The following is an 18,301-nucleotide window of genomic DNA, read 5'->3' as shown; positions in this document are numbered from 1 at the left end:
ATTATGAGTAATTAACAAAGGTAATTAAGCCTAATGATCCGATCTCCTAGCATCAATCTTCCGTGATTAATATGTGAAGGCGAGTTACATCAACATCTATTTGACCTATTATTTTCAGATTGAAAAACAAATTCGAATACATACAAAAATTAAAAACAAAATCATCTAGCAAAAAATCAACTCAACAAATGGAATAACATCCAATTAAACAAAGATTAATGCAAACCGAGTAGAAACGTAGAAAAACACACTACCTGTAGTCCAATGATTGTGATTTATCGGAGACTATGTATATACTCCAATTCGATTAACATCAACGTTCTATTTGTTGAATTCTTTCCACTTCGATTCCATTTTCTCCCCCAATTTGGCCTATACCCTTTTTACCTTTTACTGCTATTGAACGATCTCTAAAGGCGATTGCATTATCCACTTCTTCCATTTGTACAAATATTTCCGTGTGCTCATCCATTAAAGCTACAATCTTGAACTGATTTATTTCTTGTGTGAACTATTGTGCCTTTTTTGGCCCAATTTTTTTAATCGGAGAGTGAAGATGAAGGTGGTAAAGTGCCAGGTGTGGCAACCTTGCAAGAAGAAGAGGTTATAGTAGCTGTGATTCAAGAATCCCTTAAAGGGATCTTGCAAAAAAAGGGGGAATTTCGGGATTGATTCATTACATATCGATATAGATACGGATAAAGGGGAGATGGCGTTGAGATCATCAAGGCCAAGCGGCAGCGGCAGCGGCGGCGGCGGCGGCAGTAGTAGCCGGACGTGCGTGGGGAGGTATGAATTGGGGAGGACGTTGGGAGAGGGGACTTTTGCCAAAGTGAAGTTTGCTAAGAATCTGGAAACAAGTGAGAATGTGGCAATCAAGATTCTTGATAAGGAGAAGGTTCTCAAACATAAGATGATTGATCAGGTGTGCTGTTTGGAGTGGATTATTCTGTTTGGAATCTTTAGCTTTTTCATCTCTTTTTTGTGTGTTTGGATGTTTGTGTGGTTTAACACTTTTTGTTCTTGAAGGGTTGACTTTATAGTTCATAATGTGTTTTATGCTTATGAAAAAAGAAATTATGGTTGTGATTAATTTGAAGACAATCCAATGTGTTAAGGGAGTTGGAGTAACACTACTCTAGCTGATTGATTTGAGTTTGATATCTCTGTATCCGGAATCTGCGTGTTTAGAAGTTGATCCAGCTTCTAATTATCAGAATATGCTTCTTGATCTATCAAGAATTATTGTGTATAGGTTTTACGGGACTTGATCTGATCTGTGCATTCGTATGGTTCTAACATTTATCGTCGCCTTTGCAGATCAAGCGAGAAATTGCAACCATGAAATTGATAAGGCATCCTAATGTCATCCGGATGTATGAGGTTAGTAGTCGGCCCTCTTTAACCGAGGTTCCATTTTTCATAGTGTGGTATGGGTTTTAGGAGCTTTGATCTTGAGATGCATGCATATTGACTGGCTTCTTCTATAGGTTATGGCCAGCAAGACGAAGATATACATTGTCATGGAATTCATCACTGGTGGCGAACTCTTTGACAAGATTGTAAGTCTCACTTATCTTTACACTCTGTCAAAAAAATGGATTTATGAGTTGCAATGTTGTTTTTGCCTTCTTGTTGGCAGGCTTGTCGAGGCAGGCTGAAAGAAGATGAAGCAAGGAAATATTTTCAGCAGCTCGTCAACGCGGTCGATTATTGCCACAGCAGGGGTGTTTACCACAGGGATCTTAAGGTGACTATGCAATGACCTCTTCGTCTTCTTTGGATCCATGTAGCTTCTTGACTTGTTCATTGAAACTGAAAAGCTTTTCATTTATTATATTGCTTTCTTGATTTAAAGCCGGAGAATTTGCTGCTTGATGCCAGTGGTGCTCTCAAAGTCTCGGATTTTGGTTTAAGCGCCCTACCCCAACAAGTTCGGGTACTACGATTTGTTCATTTTTTTTTTTCATACGGTGGGGCATTTGGATAATCTAGATGAAATGTTTCCTCTATTCTTTTGTCATTCATTTTCTTAATCTTTTATCAGCAAGATGGATTGCTTCACACAACATGTGGGACACCAAATTATGTTGCTCCAGAGGTACACAACCTTTTTTTTTTGCTCAATCCCGTGCTGTTTAACTGTTTCTTGAACTTCTTTGATCTCTATCGTATCACAGGTGATCGACAATAAGGGTTATGATGGAGCCAAGGCTGACCTATGGTCTTGTGGCGTTATACTTTTTGTACTCATGGCTGGATATCTGCCCTTTGAAGACTCGAATCTTATGTCACTCTACAAAAAGGTATATGCCGTATTTCATGGTATTCGCCTGGGAATTTACATGCATGATGAGTTGATGAGTTCAAGCATAGAAACTAGGCATGAAAACTGCGTGCTATCTTGGCAACGTTTGTTGAGCTTGTGGTTTAACTTCATTGCAGATATTCAAGGCGGACTTCACGTGCCCTTCATGGTTTTCCTCGAGTGCAAAGAAACTAATCAAAAGAATTCTGGATCCCAAGCCGTCCACCGTATGCACACTCCTCTTGTGACTGCTCCTCGTAAACTGCAGTTTTTGTTTAGTCATAGAAATCTGGTTTTCTCTTGGAGCCGCTTCTTATTATTCAGTCACAAGTCCTTATGTTTCGTTTGCCACTCAATGCAGCGTATTACGATCAATGAACTCCTCACAGATGAGTGGTTCAAGAAAGGATTCAAGGCATCTGTTTTTGAAGAAGAGGAAGTTATCCTCGACGACAATATCAATTCTATCTTTAATGAATCAGCGGTATGGATTTTAGTTTGGCTACCAGTTTTTTTTTTGTTTCGGAGGAATTATGATATTTCGCCACTCACCATATTTGCGTCCAGGACACTCCAAACCTTGTTGTGGAGAGGCGCGACGAAAGGCCCCCAGCCACACCAGTGACTATGAATGCCTTTGAGCTCATCTCCATCGCACAGGGTCTCAATCTCAGTTCCCTCTTCGAAAAGCAAATGGTATACTTACTACGTAGTTAGCCGGTTAGTAAAAAGTGAGACTCACTATTTCGACAAATTTAATTAACGTGCTTCAAATCTCCTCCGACTTCAGGGTCTTGTGAAGCGAGAAACACGATTTACATCTAAATGCACGGCCAATGAGATCATATCGGAAATTGAGAAAGCTGCCGGGCCTATGGGGTTTGATGTGAAGAAAAACAACTACAAGGTTTGATGATCCTGAACATACATTTTATTATAATCTCATTAGTTCAATATTAACCTCTGAACCGTTCTTGGTTTGTCATTTCATTTAGATGAAACTTTATGGGGAGAAATCTGGGCGGAAGGGTCACCTGTCCATTGTGACAGAGGTGCGTAAACTAAAGTTCTTCTCGAATCTCGACTCCTCACTCAATCACAACCATGTCAGCTCTTATCTTGCTAGAAGAGCAAATATTTTGTGATTGTGTGTGTGTGTGTGTGTGAGAGAGAGAGAGAGAGAGAGAGAGAGATGTTTCTGCAACTTTTTTGTAATAGCCTTGGTCCCAAATGTTCTTGCAGATTTTTGAAGTGGCTCCGTCACTTCACATGGTTGAGCTTCGCAAGTCCGGGGGAGATACGTTAGAATTCCACAAGGTATTATTCCATTCAACTTAAGACGAAAGGCGATTTCATGAGATTTTGTCTGCAAATATTGGATCTTCTTGGAAGGCGAAAGAGGATCGATTTCACAAACATCCCTATTTGTTCTTAGCAATTCAATCAATGAAATGTTTTGAAACTGAAATAGGGTTAGATAATGATTTATTTTTCTTCTCCTTGCGCAGTTTTACAAAAACCTTTCGACTGGATTGAAAGATATCGTATGGAAAACAGGCGATGAAGTAAAAGAAGGAAGGAGTAATGGTACGCGTATCGTTTTTTTGTGGTCTACAAATCATTGTTGTGTCGTGCATCATATCGTTGATCTTTTTGCAGGCACAGACGCCTCGACAACGTAATTTGGAATGTCGTGGACCTAGTCACTTGCATGTTGGTATCTACTTGTATTATTTGGTTTGTTTGATATATTTATATAAAACATTATGGAAACAGCAGCCAGTGCAAATTTGTGGTTGTTCTGAACATTTTATTTGCTTGTGTAACAAATTAGCATAATGTTTATAAATAATTGCTACTATGATTTGCAGTGTTCTTGATTAATAATCATTAGTCCAATAAACAAGTGTATGGTTTTTCTGAAGTTAAATATGGACAATAAGTTTACATATGAATTGGCTAATATTGATAATCAATCATTGGAAAATATAATTAAGATAATAATTAGGGATATTATTAAATACTAAGCGGTACAAAACTCAAGCAAAGGGCAAATCTCTTTACAATAAAAATGACAAATTTTATATACAAAGTCTTTTATTTGTGGAGCATGACATGAATTAGTGTGTTTGATGACAAACCAGAACCTTCTCTTATTCTGTGCAAGAGCAACATCAGTGATTTCTCGAATTCAAAAACCTGCATTTGTGCGCAGTTTTTATCACCCAGTGCGTGGCCTCACTAATCCCAACACCGATATTTACTCGTGTAACAGAATCATCAGCGGCCTACTAAAATCCGGGTCTCTAGATTCTGCATTGAAACTGTTCGATGAAATGCATGAACGAGATGTTATTACTTGGAACATCATGATTTCAGGGCACTATCGCTGTGGCTTACTAACAGAATCCTTGAGTTTGTACAATCAGATGGTTCTCCATTGCTGTGTCGAGAGCTCATCGACGTTTTCGACTATACTTAGCATCTGCAGCTCCAAAGGGTTGTTTAGAGAAGGATGTGAGGTTCACTGCAGAGCTGTTGTTTTGGGGTTTAGCACAAATGTGTATGTTGGTTCGGCCCTCGTCGATCTCTATCTGCGAATGGGCTGCACCGGCATTGCTCTGAGATTGTTTGGTAAATTGCAAGAGAGAAATTTGGCTACTTGGAACGTTGCTCTGCGTGGAATGTGCGAAACGGGGCGAGTGAATGAGCTGTTTGGAATGTATGATGAGATGAAGTTGGAAGGTGTGGAGCCTAATGGGGTTACGTATTGCTATCTGATTCGGGGCTGTGGCTACGAGAGGGGTTTAGAAGAGGGAATGCAGCTGCACTGCTGTGTGATCAAGGGAGGATTGGTTGATTCAGATTTGTTCGTGGCGAATGCATTGGTGGATTTTTACTCCGCTTGTGGGAGTTTGATGGAGACGAGGAAGGTGTTTGAGGCTATCCCGCCTTCAGATGTCATTTCTTGGAACTCTTTGGTGTCCGTTTGTGCAGCGAGTGGGTGTATACATGACGGCCTTGAAGCATTCAGGGAAATGCGTTTGTGGGATAAGAAGCCCTCAGCTTGTTCGTTCTTGGGGTTCTTGAAAGTGTCTAGCGCGGCTAGGGATTTGGTGTTCGGGCAACAAACTCATTGCTCTGTTCTCAAGGCAGGGCTCAACTCTGTTCTTGTGCAGTCTGCATTGATTGACATGTACGGGAAATGGGGGGAGATTGGGGACGCGGTTGGCATATTTGACGGGGTTTTTGAGAGAACTCTCGAGTGTTGCAACTCTCTCATGACATCTTTGCTGAAGTATGAGCTCTGGGAGGATGTTGTTGATTTGTTTTGCGTGATGGTTGACGAGGGGATAGGGTTTGATGAAGTGAGTCTCTCTTCGGCTTTGAAAGCCCTAGCCGGCTCATCTGGCTGCACGTTGCTGCACTGCTGTGCTGTGAAGTCGGGATTTGAGTCCGATGCTGCAGTAGCGTGTGCTCTGATTGATGCATACTCTAGAGCAGGGGAGGTCGAACTGTCTTGCCGTGTTTTCAATCTGCTTCCGTCCCCAAATGTGATATGTTTCACTTCGGTTATCAGTGCCCAAGCGCGAAACGGGAAGGGAAAAGAGTGTCTTGAAATGCTCGATTTGATGATCCGGAATGGCCTGAAGCCTGACAAGGTGACATTCTTGAGTGCCCTAATGGGCTGCAGCCACTCGGGGCTAGTTGAAGAGGGGAGATCGGTTTTCCAATCAATGGAGGCGATTCACGGCCTAGAGCCAGAGAGGCAGCATTACTCGTGTATGGTCGATCTTCTCGGCCGGGCAGGGCTACTAGACGAAGCAACAGAGATGATGAAAGACACTCCGTGGGAGGATGATTTTGTGATTTGGAGCTCTGTTCTGAGGAGCTGCAGAAATCATCGGGAAGAACAACTCGGGAGTCGAGCTGCCAAGAAGCTGATAGATCTGCCACCGGAGAACCCTTCGAGCTGGATGCAGGCGTCTTACTTCTACTCGGATATCGGAGATTTCGAGAGAACAAAAGAGTACAGAGAGATCGCGACTGCGAGGAAGGTGAGACGAGAGATAGGTCGGAGCATGATTGAAATTAAGAGTTGATGCCATGAATGAGTAGAAATTGGAGAAACTGAAGTTTCAAAATTGTTGCAGCAGATAGAAGATTAAACTGTACTATAAAGAATAATTGTTTCAAATATACAATGAAGAGAAAAAATTGATTGCCTCGATTAAAAAAGCATAATTATCACAATACAAAAATGTTTTAAAGTACCATCTTCTTAATAGATTTACAAATGGTATAAAACCTTCTCATTCTTACAGTAGAAAATTTAGACATTTTTATTCGGATCAGAGTAATGAAACGCAGGCCCGGGAAACGATCGATCAAACTAACACGTGTCCGGTGCAACCAAAAATAGAAGAGAGAAAACTGCCCTAGATGCCGGCTTGCTACTGCCACAATGATCTAAATCATGTTTGTGTATCTGTTCTACTTTGTTCTGGTGATGACTGTTTGTTAATTCTATAAGCGCTCGCCTTGACCTCTGCACGACCTCATCCTCATTTTCTGGAAGGGCGTCGATTGCAGCTGATGCGAGCCTAGCATGCTTTGCTGCTAGCTCTCTAGTTCTCTGAATTCCACTACTCATTGAGAGATATTCTAGAGCCTATATATACAGATAGAGGACTCAATACTCCAAATAATCAACTGTTGACACACGATAGCAAAACTGACCCGGTCCACATTTGAAGACTTCTCGAATCCTTGATTAACAATCACCCGAAGCTCAGGAAATTCCTCGGTAGCAAACAATATAGGAGCAGTAACAATCCCCTAGAGAAATTATTTGAAATGTCACTTGATGTAGTTGTTCAGGCAAACAGGCTAAAAAGGCAATGGAGATACTTACATGGCGAATGTCGGACAAGGACCCCTTCCCGAGAGAAGTTGATGTGCCGGTGAAATCGAGAACATCATCGATCAACTGAAATGCCAACCCCTGCAGACACACAGAAACAAGATTTCAAGATAGAGCTATTAGTTAAGTCAAAACACATTACATACCCTCCCATATTTCATTATACATAGAAGCAAGAACGGCAACAGAAAAAAAATTGTACAAACCAAGTTCTTGCCGTACTCAAAAGCCAAATTTGAAACTTCTGCCGATTGTCCAGCAAGAAGGGCGACAGCCTTGCAACTATTGGATATCCATGATGCAGTTTTGCAGTATGTCTTTTCCATATAGTATTCCATGCTGCCAAAAGAAACCATGCAATATTTTAGGAAGAACAAACAAAAGATAAGAAAAATATCTGAAAGGAGACCAGTTATTTATATCATGTGATCTTTTTCTGCAAGCTACCAAGATCTGAAAGAACAGCCAAACGTAAAAAAGAAGACGTAAGCCCAGCTAGCAGCATACCTGCAGCGCTGATCAGATGTAGTCGTCATTTGCATGGTCTCACCAGTGATTAGATGTTCCACGACTTTAGCTAGGAGTGAAACAACCTGTAACAATAACAAGAAAACGTAAATGATATTTAGTGTGATTCTTGAGCATGTATATGATACTCGACTTATAGGGTACCTCTGTGTTTTCCAAGGAAGCAAGAGCCACACAAGCTCTAGATAGCAGGAAATCTCCAGCCAACACAGCTAACTACAAATTTAAACAAGGAAGACATGACTCAGTAGGCGAATAAAACCTATCTCTAAAGATAAAAACAGCAGATCGACAGGACTAAGATGATCTTGATTTGAATAGCAAGTCCCTTGCCACTTTTTCGCTGTAGTCAAGGGAGTTCAAGGGATAGAAATCATGTACCTTATTTCCCATCACATAGTTCAACGAGCCAATACCCCGCCTTGTATCAGCATCATCCAACACATCATCATGAAGGAGGCTGGCAACCTATTATATTACATGGATATTACTAATTAAATTTTGTAAAACACGAAGAGGAGCATTGTGTAAACAACTTTCTAAGAAGAGCTAACATGGATCATCTCTGTGATTTCAGCAATGCACTGTTGTCTTGTACGCAACTCTGTCGACAAGGCATCGACTGCAGCCTCAGATGTTTGCCTCTGGATTGGTAAGTCTAGAGCCGTTGCCATCAATAAAAGGACCTGCATAAGTAAATCAATTCCCAAACTTACAAATTATCCCGTCTAGCTAGTAATCTTAAAGTTATACGCATATAATAAGCTGTGTAACAACTAACAAGTGGCGGTACACAAGTCAGATAAAAAGGGGAATCTTACAGTGGGTCTGAATCTTTTTCCTTCAACTCCTAATTTGAAAAAATACTCTGCGGCAGAGGCAAGCTTGGGAACCTATGAAATAAGTATGAATCACCTTACTTACATATCTATCTCTCGAAAACAGAATCAAGGTAAATGTCATACCTCCGCAACTACCATAGACCTCAAGCGATCTGTGAGAATCGACAGTTCATCAGCAACAAGAGAAAACGGGTCAACTTGCTCCTGCCATCCAAAATAAGAAGGTCGGCCAAACAATAAAGCGCATCCACAACAATGTAATACAAAGAAATGAAAAGTAAATGCAGTCTAACTAAGTTATTTGAAATCAATGTGAATATCAATTATCAAGACAAAGTGATTACACTGACCTCAACTGCAGAGCTGCTCCGAAGCTGAGCCTGTTGCCCGGCGGTACTATAGGCATTTGACGCCCAAACATAAATAACTCTGCAACCCAAAACCTACTAATAAACAGTAACAAAGCAAATATAATAAGTACAATGTAAAGGTACAACATATGCCAATTACAAACACAAACTCATAAGCATTGCTGCAGGTAAACAAATGGCACCAAATCACCAAGCTATAGATCACTTTTCATTTATCAGAACATAAGTTTTCAGAGGGTTCCTCTATCTCTCAAATCCTAACGACAAAATTTCATAAAAAAAATTGGAAAGAAGGAAAAAAAATACACATCCCAATCATTAATAAAGACTGTTACTTTAAGCAAGCTCCATTTAGTATAGAGCTCATTTTTCGATCAACAAATTTACAAATAAAGAAATAATTTCAAAAGGCAGCCCTAAAACAATCAACTCCCACTACTCAAATACGAGTCGCGTGAATTCACCTGGGGAGAAGATTGAAGAGTGTTTCGAAAGTGAGAGGGGAGCTCGAGCAGCAACGGCGCGCTTTCCAGAGACGAGTAAACCCACCGACCACGGGATTTCGCAACCCCGCGAGCCCTCTCACCGACATCATCTCGGGTGAGGGTTAATTTATTGATCGGTGATCAGTGATTGATGGAGACGGTGATCTTTCTGCAGGAATTTAAGGAAAGTGATAGAGTGAGATTGGCTAATGCTATTCCATTGAAGCCGTGAAATTGTTGTTGGGCTTCAAGTTAGTCCCAGTAATTAGCCCATTAGTAAAGTGGGCTTTAAGGTCCATAGCAAATATGAAAAATAATCTATTTTATGAATTATACTGTCTCATGTTTTTCAAATTTCAATATACCAATTCTATTATCTTGTGTTAATTTTATAAATCAGGATAATTAAATCAAAATTCAATTGCCGGAGTGAAATTCCGATAATAAAATTGTTACAGGTTTAGAATTGGTAAGTTGAAAAGTTGAGATAAAATTGCTAAAAATCTTTAAAATCAAGATAGATTCGATCATTAACCCGCACTCTGGCCTCTACTACAGCAAACTAATTGTACAAAGAGCCAAAAATCATATTTTCAGCTGAATATGTGAAAATTTGCTACTACTATAATTATTAGTAACTCATACTACTACATAGTAGTAGTACTACTTTCTTGCATTGCATAAACCAAATTACAACACACTCTCAAGTCATAACATATCTATTCAGCCTCAAATCTCTCCTGCATACATAATTGCATATCGAAAAATCAACACTTGTTTTTTCATTGTTTAGAACACATCCAGAGAGATGAATGCAGCCCAAGCATCCTACAATCAAATCATAAGTAGTCAAGACAAGAACCTTGGCCATTTTCAAACATGTGCAATGCCCAAACTGACCTGAAGAATCGAGAAGGCTCTATCAGCAACGTACTTCTGTTGGGGCGTTGCGCCCCTTTCTTGGAGCTTGTCTGGGTGCAGGCACAGCCGCGCCCTCTGATAAGTTTTCTTCACTTGAGTGGCTTCGATTATATTTGCCAAGGGCACCGGTGACCACCCACTGTTAGGCCATAAGATCTGAGTGGCAAAGACAGTTATATATCTGTTGATTAGAAGTTGCATTACTAACAAAATCATCTCACATGATGCAAGGAAGAAAGCAGCAGTCTAATGTCGGCGTCCTTGCCACTAGACCATAACCTGATCTTCTCATCCAGAACATCCATTTCTGTCTGTACCTGCTTCGATTTGGAGATAGTTAGTTCACTATCACAAGTCCAAACAACGGGTTTGGTTACTACATTCATGATCGTAACGCCCATTATCCAACTGGGGCAAGTTCTTAAAGATGATGCAATGTATGATTCAAGAAAGACAACATCTCACACATATTACTATAGGTTACTAGTTGCAATTTGGAAAATTTAGATAGTTATGTATGATGACAGTAGAAATGCAGCTTTTTACAATGTATTCAAGTTGCTGTTCCTCTTCTACTATTTCCCACTTGACCTGTTGCTTATCCTGGAAACGAAAAAACAGAGAACGCGATCACAACCATAAACAGTAGACTGCAATGAAGGAAATGTGTGAGAGAGCCCTCAGAAACTTGATGTCATAGTTGATTATATCGCAAGTTTAAACAAGGATTTGGTCACTACATTCACGATCTAAGATGAGTTATGAGATCACAACGCCATTATCCAATCGAGGTAAGTTCTTAAAGATGATGCAATCTATGATTGAAGAAAGGCATGTTACTATAGATCACTAGTTGTAACTTGGAAAATGAAGATAGTTATGTATGATCACAGTAGAAATACAGCTATATACCATGTGTTCAAGTTGCTGTTCCTCTTCTACTATTTCCCACTTGACCTGCTGCTTATCCTGCAAACGAACAACAGAGAACGCGATCACAACTATAAACAGAGACTGCAACGAAGAAATTCAGCAAGGACAAATCACATGATGATCCACACTAATATACCAATGATCCAAAACTGTCTGTATGTCCCTCCGAAACTAGATGTCCATTCAACACATCTGCAGAAAGACACAACCAACATCAATCAACAGAGTTAAGAAAGAAGCAAGGCAATAAGAGAAAAGTAGCACAAACCATGTGTGGTTTTCTCGGCCTCACACTCCGAATAATGTATTTGGGACTTCTCCTTCGCCCATGCTATGGCTTCATCAACACCGTTGGATTCACAAGTCCCTTCCCTGTTCTCTGAGCTGATCTCAATCACGTAGGAGCTCATGACCTCCTCCTCCTCCTCCTCCACCTCGTCCGCTCTCAAAACATCAACCACATCACGCCCTAACGAGGAGTGGCAGACTGAGGAAACTGCAGATGATGGTGAGTTGTTGAGCTCCATGTCATCTGCAGACACTCTGTTTGAAGCCGGCTCGAGGCTGATCGTCTCCGGAGAGGCGTTTCTTCGACGGAATCCCAAACTATAGCTCCTCAGACTGTCTGAGCCATGGCTGCTTGAAAATGGCGGCATCGTGTTTTGATCTTCACGCCATATACTTGTTGAATTCCACCTATTCCTCACATTAATTGGCCTAAAATGAATTGAAATTTCAGTTTCTGCTTGGCTAATTTGCTTCACCTATGATCATTCTGAAACCCTAATTTTTTCCAATTCGATGATCTTTCAAAATTAGCTAGCCTAATCTTGTGGGAAAAGAGGCAAAATCAGTTGCAATCAGCACAGAAAAGGAAAGGAATTAAAAAATACTTGAGTTTCGAAGCGAAAGCGTAAACGTCGTCGCCGCCGCCGTCGACGGAGAAGGAAGGGCGGAGAGGGCTGAGCTCCTCCGAGCTAAGCACCGACGAAGAGCTCGCTTTCGACCTCGATCTCGACCTCACCACTCTCTCATCATCCCACCCGAAGATATCTCTGTAAAAACCTTTCTCTTCCCGTTTGTGATGGCCGCTCGGGATCCTGAACTCCGGCAAGCTCCGCCCCGCGGGAGGCGGCGCCGCCTTCTCAGATGCCGGGAAAATCTCCTCGTAGAAGTAGCCCGTTGAGGAGGATGAGGACGACGATCGCGCGAAGCCGGAAGAGAATTGGTGGGAGAGGATCGTTCGAGGGGGCCCGCCGAAGACGTCGCTGAAGTCTTCTGCGTCGGAAGTGGCTTCCCGGCGGTGGGAGGCGGCGGGCTTGTGGAGGTGGTGGATCGGTCGCTGGTGTACGGGCGGCGGCGAAGGAGGTGTGGGCATTCCGATCCTCATTCGCCATGACTCGTCCATCGTCGGTGATTGAGTCGCCGGCGCCGGCGGACAGGGAGGAAGCTGTTGTTTTTGAGCAGAGATTGCTAATTGTGATAATTTGATATTATGAGCCTACTTGCTGTCTTTATACAAGAAAGGTTTTTAGTAGAATTTGACAATGAAACGCAATTAATTATCGTGACGCTTTTCATTCAACCAATATTCGAATAAGAAAAGTTATAGTATGCAAGTTAAAAAATGCATGCAGTTTTATGTTTACTACTACTAATATTTTGTAATATACATTCACATGGGTATTATATGGTATTGCCTAATTATATCCTAAATTTGAATATTTTAACCTAAACTAATGTTATAATGTAAATAAGCAAGGATTGTATAAGTAGAACTGAAATTGACAAGAACACACGGTTATATTACTCTATTTGTATGTGATTACATGTCTTAATATTTTATTTTGATCCGCTAGTATCTCCAATTTTACTTTTATTATACTTTATATGATAAATAGCTATCACATTCATTTCAATCATATTTTATTATAATTAAAATATAGAAATAAGATCAACCTTCACTAATTTTTCTACCCTTTTTTCATGTTAGATTTTGAACCGTCATAAGATCGCACTACAAAAAATTGCAAAATAATGACGGAATTAGTGACGGCATTTAATAGCTCAACAACTAGTGACAGATTTAGTGACTGAAACGTGTCAGTCACTAATTAGTGACTAAGTACTACGTCACTAATGCGAAGCAGTCGCCTATGGTTTCTATCACTAAAACTTTAGTGACGGAAATTTCATCACTAAAACTTTTTACTGACAAGTTTATTATTTGACGGATCTGCCAAAACTTGATTTGTCACTAATCTATTAAGTGAAGAAATTTCACTATTTAGTGACGGAAATATCCGTCACTAATTAGCGAATTTTTTTGTAGTGTCGTTTAATGACATGCGATGGGAAGGTAGTCGTATTTTTATGCATAGGTTAAAACATTCGTTTTCAACAACATACTACTAAGTTGGGTGTTGGGCAAATTCTAATGTATACGTGATATCATAATCGTAGTATAAAATATCTTTGTTGACATCTTTTACAAAGTGCCATAAGATGAATGTAAGGATAGCCCAATTTTCTAGTAGTGTCCCCGTTAACGGCTTATTGCGTACCCTGATTGAACCCCCTCACATAATGTCGGGCCGGAGTGTGGTGGCTGTCAAGCAACATAATCGCCTTTTGCTGCAATAAAAACAGAAAACCTATTAATTTTAGTATGTGACATGATATATCAATCAATTACCATACACCAGTGAGATCATTAGTCTGCATTTATAAATAGATTGTTTAATTTGGTTTTATCCCTAACTCTAATTTGATCCCCTAGTTGATGAAGACTTAAATGATGGACAAAGAAAAAAATTAATCATAGTCAACAAATGAAAAAGTGTTTGAAATTTCGAATAAACACAAATGACCACAAAGTCATAAAAGAAGTTTAACCCATCGCTTTTTTGTCATTTCCATTGACTATGATTTTATGATCCATTTTATGATCATTCTTTTCGTTTTTTGGGATTTATTCCAATTTTAATCATTTTTTCGATTTTGAACTAGAACCATATTCGAGGTCAATAATCACAAACTGGCAATCAATTGTCCGGTTGCAAGCTGAATCAGAGTTTCTAATTTATTTATATATATATAGTAGTATTTGATTTGGTGTTTGATCGTGTTGAGGAACATAATTTGATGCTAATTTATTAGGAGAAAGAATGGGAGTAGAAACTGGTAATGGTAGGTAAAATTATTATGGATAGAAACATGATTGATTGTAATTGATCTTATGGATTAACCAGGGACAGATACATGATTGATTGTAATTGATCTTATGATTAAAAGATACTATTCTTATGATTAAAACTTACTATTCTTATAATTGGTTTCTTGTATGCAGTTTTTGCTAAGCCACTATTAAACTCTTTGTAAACAGAGGGAGCTGATATTCAAATATTGTTTAGCTCCTCACCACATACAACCCTAATAATATCTAATCTTGCTGAAAATGCATAATTCAACTCTAAACTATACCAATCTCGCAAAACATTCACCGTAATCTATAGACATAAAAGAGAGAAGAAAATAGAGAAGAGATGTCGAAACAAAGATAGAATTAAGCCGGCCATAGTTATGTACGCATGTCTCGGGTCATAGGACGGGCACGGTTGGTTTAAGATCGAGATAATAGACTCGCGCCTAGTATAAGTACGTGTGCATATGACCGGTCAAGATCCAATTCCGGATTCATATCCAATTAGAGGTTTATAACTAAATAAACCAATAAAACCTATTACTATGTTGTCAAAATAAAAAGAAGTGGGAGAAAAATGAAAGGTATGAGAAAAGAGGCAGGTGAGGTAAAAAGGATTAGGAGACAATGCATGATGCATTCTTTCATTCAAATTAATCTTTATGATAAAAGAAATCCCCCCTTTTTTTTTCTCTATCTACTTTTATGTACTCATCTTTGCTTGCAAAATAATTGTTATCATTAATCTCTCCCTAAAGCTAATATCATCTTACAATAAAAAAGTGTGACACTCCACTTGACCCTAACTTGGAATTATTATTCTATTACCAATAGTGTAATTTAGACCATTATTAAAAACGTCATAGACATAACGTAATGCGTAAGATGATGAATTTGTGTAGAGTCAAATCAATATAAAAGTTATGCATAAACAGAAGAAAAGGAAAAGAAAACAATTTATAGCCTTTAAAGAAAAGGAAAAGAAAAACAATTTATAGCCTTTAAAGAGTAGGAAGTAATTAAGAATTTAATTTTTTAATCAGTATGACCCAGAATCCGAGGCTGTTTTCCTGCTTCAAGTTATTATTATTATTATTATTATTATTATTATTATTATTATTATTATTATTATTATTATTATTATTATTATTATTGTGGATCTATTTAAACCTTAAAAAAACTCATATATAAAGGAGGAAACTTCATAAAATAATATCTAAACTCTTTGCCGCTAGAACAAAGACTCTGGATTGGATCTATTTATAGTATATAGCCCTTAAAATGTGTTTTTTCCATTTTATTGACTCGGGAGGAAACCTCATAAAATAATGTCTAAACTCTTTGCCGCTAGGACAAAGACTATGGATTGGATCTATTTAAAGTATATAGCCTTTAAAATGTGTTTTTTCCATTTTATTGACTCGGGAGGAAACCTCATAAAATAATGTCTAAACTCTTTGCCACTAGGACTAGGGGTGGGTAGGTACGGTATACCTTACCGAAATCACCATACCGTATACCTTACCGTAAATACGGTATGCGAAAAAATCATACCTTTACCTTACCAAAGTTTTCGGTATACCGAACTTCGGTATACCTTATTTTCGGTATGACGAATTTTCATACCGATACCGTACCTCATTTTCGGTATACCATACCGAAGTTCGGTATACCTTACTTTCAACATCAATTAAAATAGAAAATTAGATTTTTTAGAATATTATTTATATTTTATAATTTTAAAAATAAATTAAATATAATTTATTCATAATTATATTTATATTTCACAATAGATTTTATAATTTAAAAATATATAAAATATATTTTATATATAATTGTGTTTATATTTTTGTGGTATATACCTTAGTTTACGGTATATACCTTAATTTACGGTATATACCGAATTTCGGTATGCAGCGGTATACCGCGGTATTTGAAAATCCATACCGTTATCGGTAAGGTATCATACAGTACCGAAAGTCACGGTATACCAAAAATTCGGTATTTTCGATATTTTTTCGGTACGATAAGGCCGGTATTTCGGTATTTTTCCCCAGCCCTAACTAGGACAAAGACTCTGGATTGGATCTATTTAAAGTATATAGCCCTTAAAATGTGTTTTTTCCATTTTATTGACTCGTGATTGAAGCAAGATCGGATTTGAATTGCATACAATTGGCTCCGGATATCACCTGTTTCGTATATTAAAGTATCGGAATCGTACATATGATATGTACTGATAACTGAAATACGAGATGAAATAGAACGCAAGTATATAGATACATTGAAATGAATATGTTGAGGCTCTAGCTCAAGGTAGTGTGTGTCCTATCAACATTTTGTAAATTCATATCTTCTTATCACTCTCACAATTCATATCTTTTGAATGTATGAAAGATAATTCAATAATATAACAATCTTGATCTGATAAAGCATATATCTATTTCAACCTACTTAGTTCTATAATGTTGCATAATTATCACAAAATAAATGACTAAGGCCATCCATATCCATGTCTCAATACCGTCTCTTAACCGTCTTATCCCTTAACCATTCATGGGCCCCACAGAACTTTTTACCCAATTTCTTAACTGAGAGACAACACCTGCATCCCTCCATCTCTTAAGGCCATCAGCAACGTTGTCTCTTATCCGTCTCTTAACCGTCTCATCTCTTCACTATTCATGGGCCCCACTGTACTTTTCATCCCATCTCTTAACTAAGAGACAACACCTGCAATCCTCCATCTCTTAACCGTCTCTTAACCATCTCATCCCTTAACTATTCATTCAATTTCATTTTTAATTTTTATTTCCAACAAATTCAATTAATAAAAACACACTTCATTAAATAAAATAAAATTACAACTTAAATTCTAAATTTTTTTTAAAAAACACATAATTACAATCCTAAAAAATATTAAAAATACATAATTTAATTCACCGGCCTGTTGAACGTCTTCACGAAGGTTGGCCACTTCAGATAGATGTCGTCGGCAAGATAGTACCCCATTTTATACTGCCGGTTGTTAGCAATGAAGTTGATGGCCGACGCTTTACCTTTCAAAACTTCGGTGAAGAGGTCGGATTGGTTGAGCACGTTTAAGTCATTGTTTGATCCGGGACCTCGAAATACGCATGCCAAATCCATAGCCGGTAGTCGGCAACGGCCTCGAGTATAACGGTGGGGTGGGTGCCTTTATGGCCGCTCGTGTATGCCCCCTCCACGCCACAGGGCAATTCTTCCATTGCCAATGTATGCAATCGACGCTGCCAAGCATCCCGGGGAATCCGTGCACTTCTTCGTGAAGTCGGAGCAGAAACTGACAATCTGCCGTGCTTGGCTTCCAGAGAAATTCGTCGGTGAAGGCTGCCCGGACGCCTTTGCAGAAGTTTATCAAACACATTCTCCCAGTGCTTTCCCCAATGTGCAGGTATTCATCGAACACATTCACCGTTTGTCCAGTAGCAAGCTAACGGATTGCTGCAGTACATTTCTGCAGCGTCGTGTGAATGGGACGGCCAACGGCGTCGAACCCTTCTTGGAAGAACTCTTCCCGGGCTGCCAATGTATTTGCGATGTGCATAAATAGCCGTTTACGCATGCGGAAACGGCGACGGAAGTAGGTCTCTCCCCATACCAGGTTGTCACAAAAGTAGTCGCGTACCAACCTTGCAGCGACTTTCTCCCGGTTACGATGGATGTAAGTCCGGGATCACCTTTGAGGCGCTGCGGCTTCCTCCTCCTCCCGACGTCAATATTCTGCTAGTGATTCTTCCATTATTCG

At 39.2% G+C, this 18,301-nt stretch overlaps 3 protein-coding genes and 1 pseudogene across 5 annotated transcripts; 2 read left to right on the top strand and 2 right to left on the bottom strand.

The window, feature by feature from the left end:
• Window positions 1-236: 236 nt before the first annotated feature.
• On the top strand, window positions 237-4,192 carry LOC121755939 (CBL-interacting protein kinase 23-like). The gene is made up of 15 exons (XM_042151387.1): window positions 237-925; window positions 1,321-1,383; window positions 1,491-1,562; window positions 1,643-1,750; window positions 1,859-1,939; window positions 2,048-2,101; window positions 2,181-2,306; window positions 2,446-2,535; window positions 2,670-2,792; window positions 2,876-3,004; window positions 3,099-3,215; window positions 3,304-3,360; window positions 3,551-3,625; window positions 3,817-3,895; window positions 3,968-4,192. Exons 1-15 carry the CDS (start codon window positions 710-712, stop codon window positions 3,988-3,990), a joined length of 1,413 nt encoding a protein of 470 aa, XP_042007321.1. The 5' UTR covers window positions 237-709; the 3' UTR covers window positions 3,991-4,192.
• Window positions 4,193-4,343: 151 nt separating this feature from the next.
• Window positions 4,344-6,466, top strand: LOC121755936 (pentatricopeptide repeat-containing protein At1g08070, chloroplastic). The gene has a single exon (XM_042151383.1). It carries the CDS (start codon window positions 4,441-4,443, stop codon window positions 6,409-6,411), a length of 1,971 nt encoding a protein of 656 aa, XP_042007317.1. The 5' UTR covers window positions 4,344-4,440; the 3' UTR covers window positions 6,412-6,466.
• Window positions 6,467-6,508: 42 nt separating this feature from the next.
• On the bottom strand, window positions 6,509-9,583 carry LOC121755940 (annotated as a pseudogene).
• Window positions 9,584-10,086: 503 nt separating this feature from the next.
• Window positions 10,087-12,841, bottom strand: LOC121755937. Of its 3 annotated transcripts, none has more exons than XM_042151384.1 (8): window positions 12,206-12,841; window positions 11,581-12,029; window positions 11,449-11,504; window positions 11,292-11,348; window positions 10,926-10,982; window positions 10,601-10,696; window positions 10,359-10,535; window positions 10,087-10,286 (listed from the first exon to the last, which is right to left on the bottom strand). In XM_042151384.1, the coding sequence occupies exons 1-8, from the start codon at window positions 12,718-12,720 to the stop codon at window positions 10,248-10,250; spliced, it is 1,446 nt and encodes a 481-aa protein (XP_042007318.1). In that variant the 5' UTR covers window positions 12,721-12,841; the 3' UTR covers window positions 10,087-10,247. The 3 variants fall into 3 exon arrangements, with proteins under 3 accessions (XP_042007318.1, XP_042007319.1, XP_042007320.1); XM_042151385.1 differs by having other exon boundaries at window positions 10,971-10,982; XM_042151386.1 differs by lacking the exon at window positions 10,926-10,982 and having other exon boundaries at window positions 12,206-12,838.
• Between the last annotated feature and the right edge of the window lie 5,460 nt (window positions 12,842-18,301).

This window comes from Salvia splendens, chromosome 11, assembly GCF_004379255.2.
Source record: "Salvia splendens isolate huo1 chromosome 11, SspV2, whole genome shotgun sequence".
Classification (NCBI taxonomy): domain Eukaryota; kingdom Viridiplantae; phylum Streptophyta; class Magnoliopsida; order Lamiales; family Lamiaceae; genus Salvia; species Salvia splendens.
The sequence above is the reverse complement of the archived record's forward strand: the minus strand, read 5'-3'. Positions and strand labels throughout refer to the sequence as shown.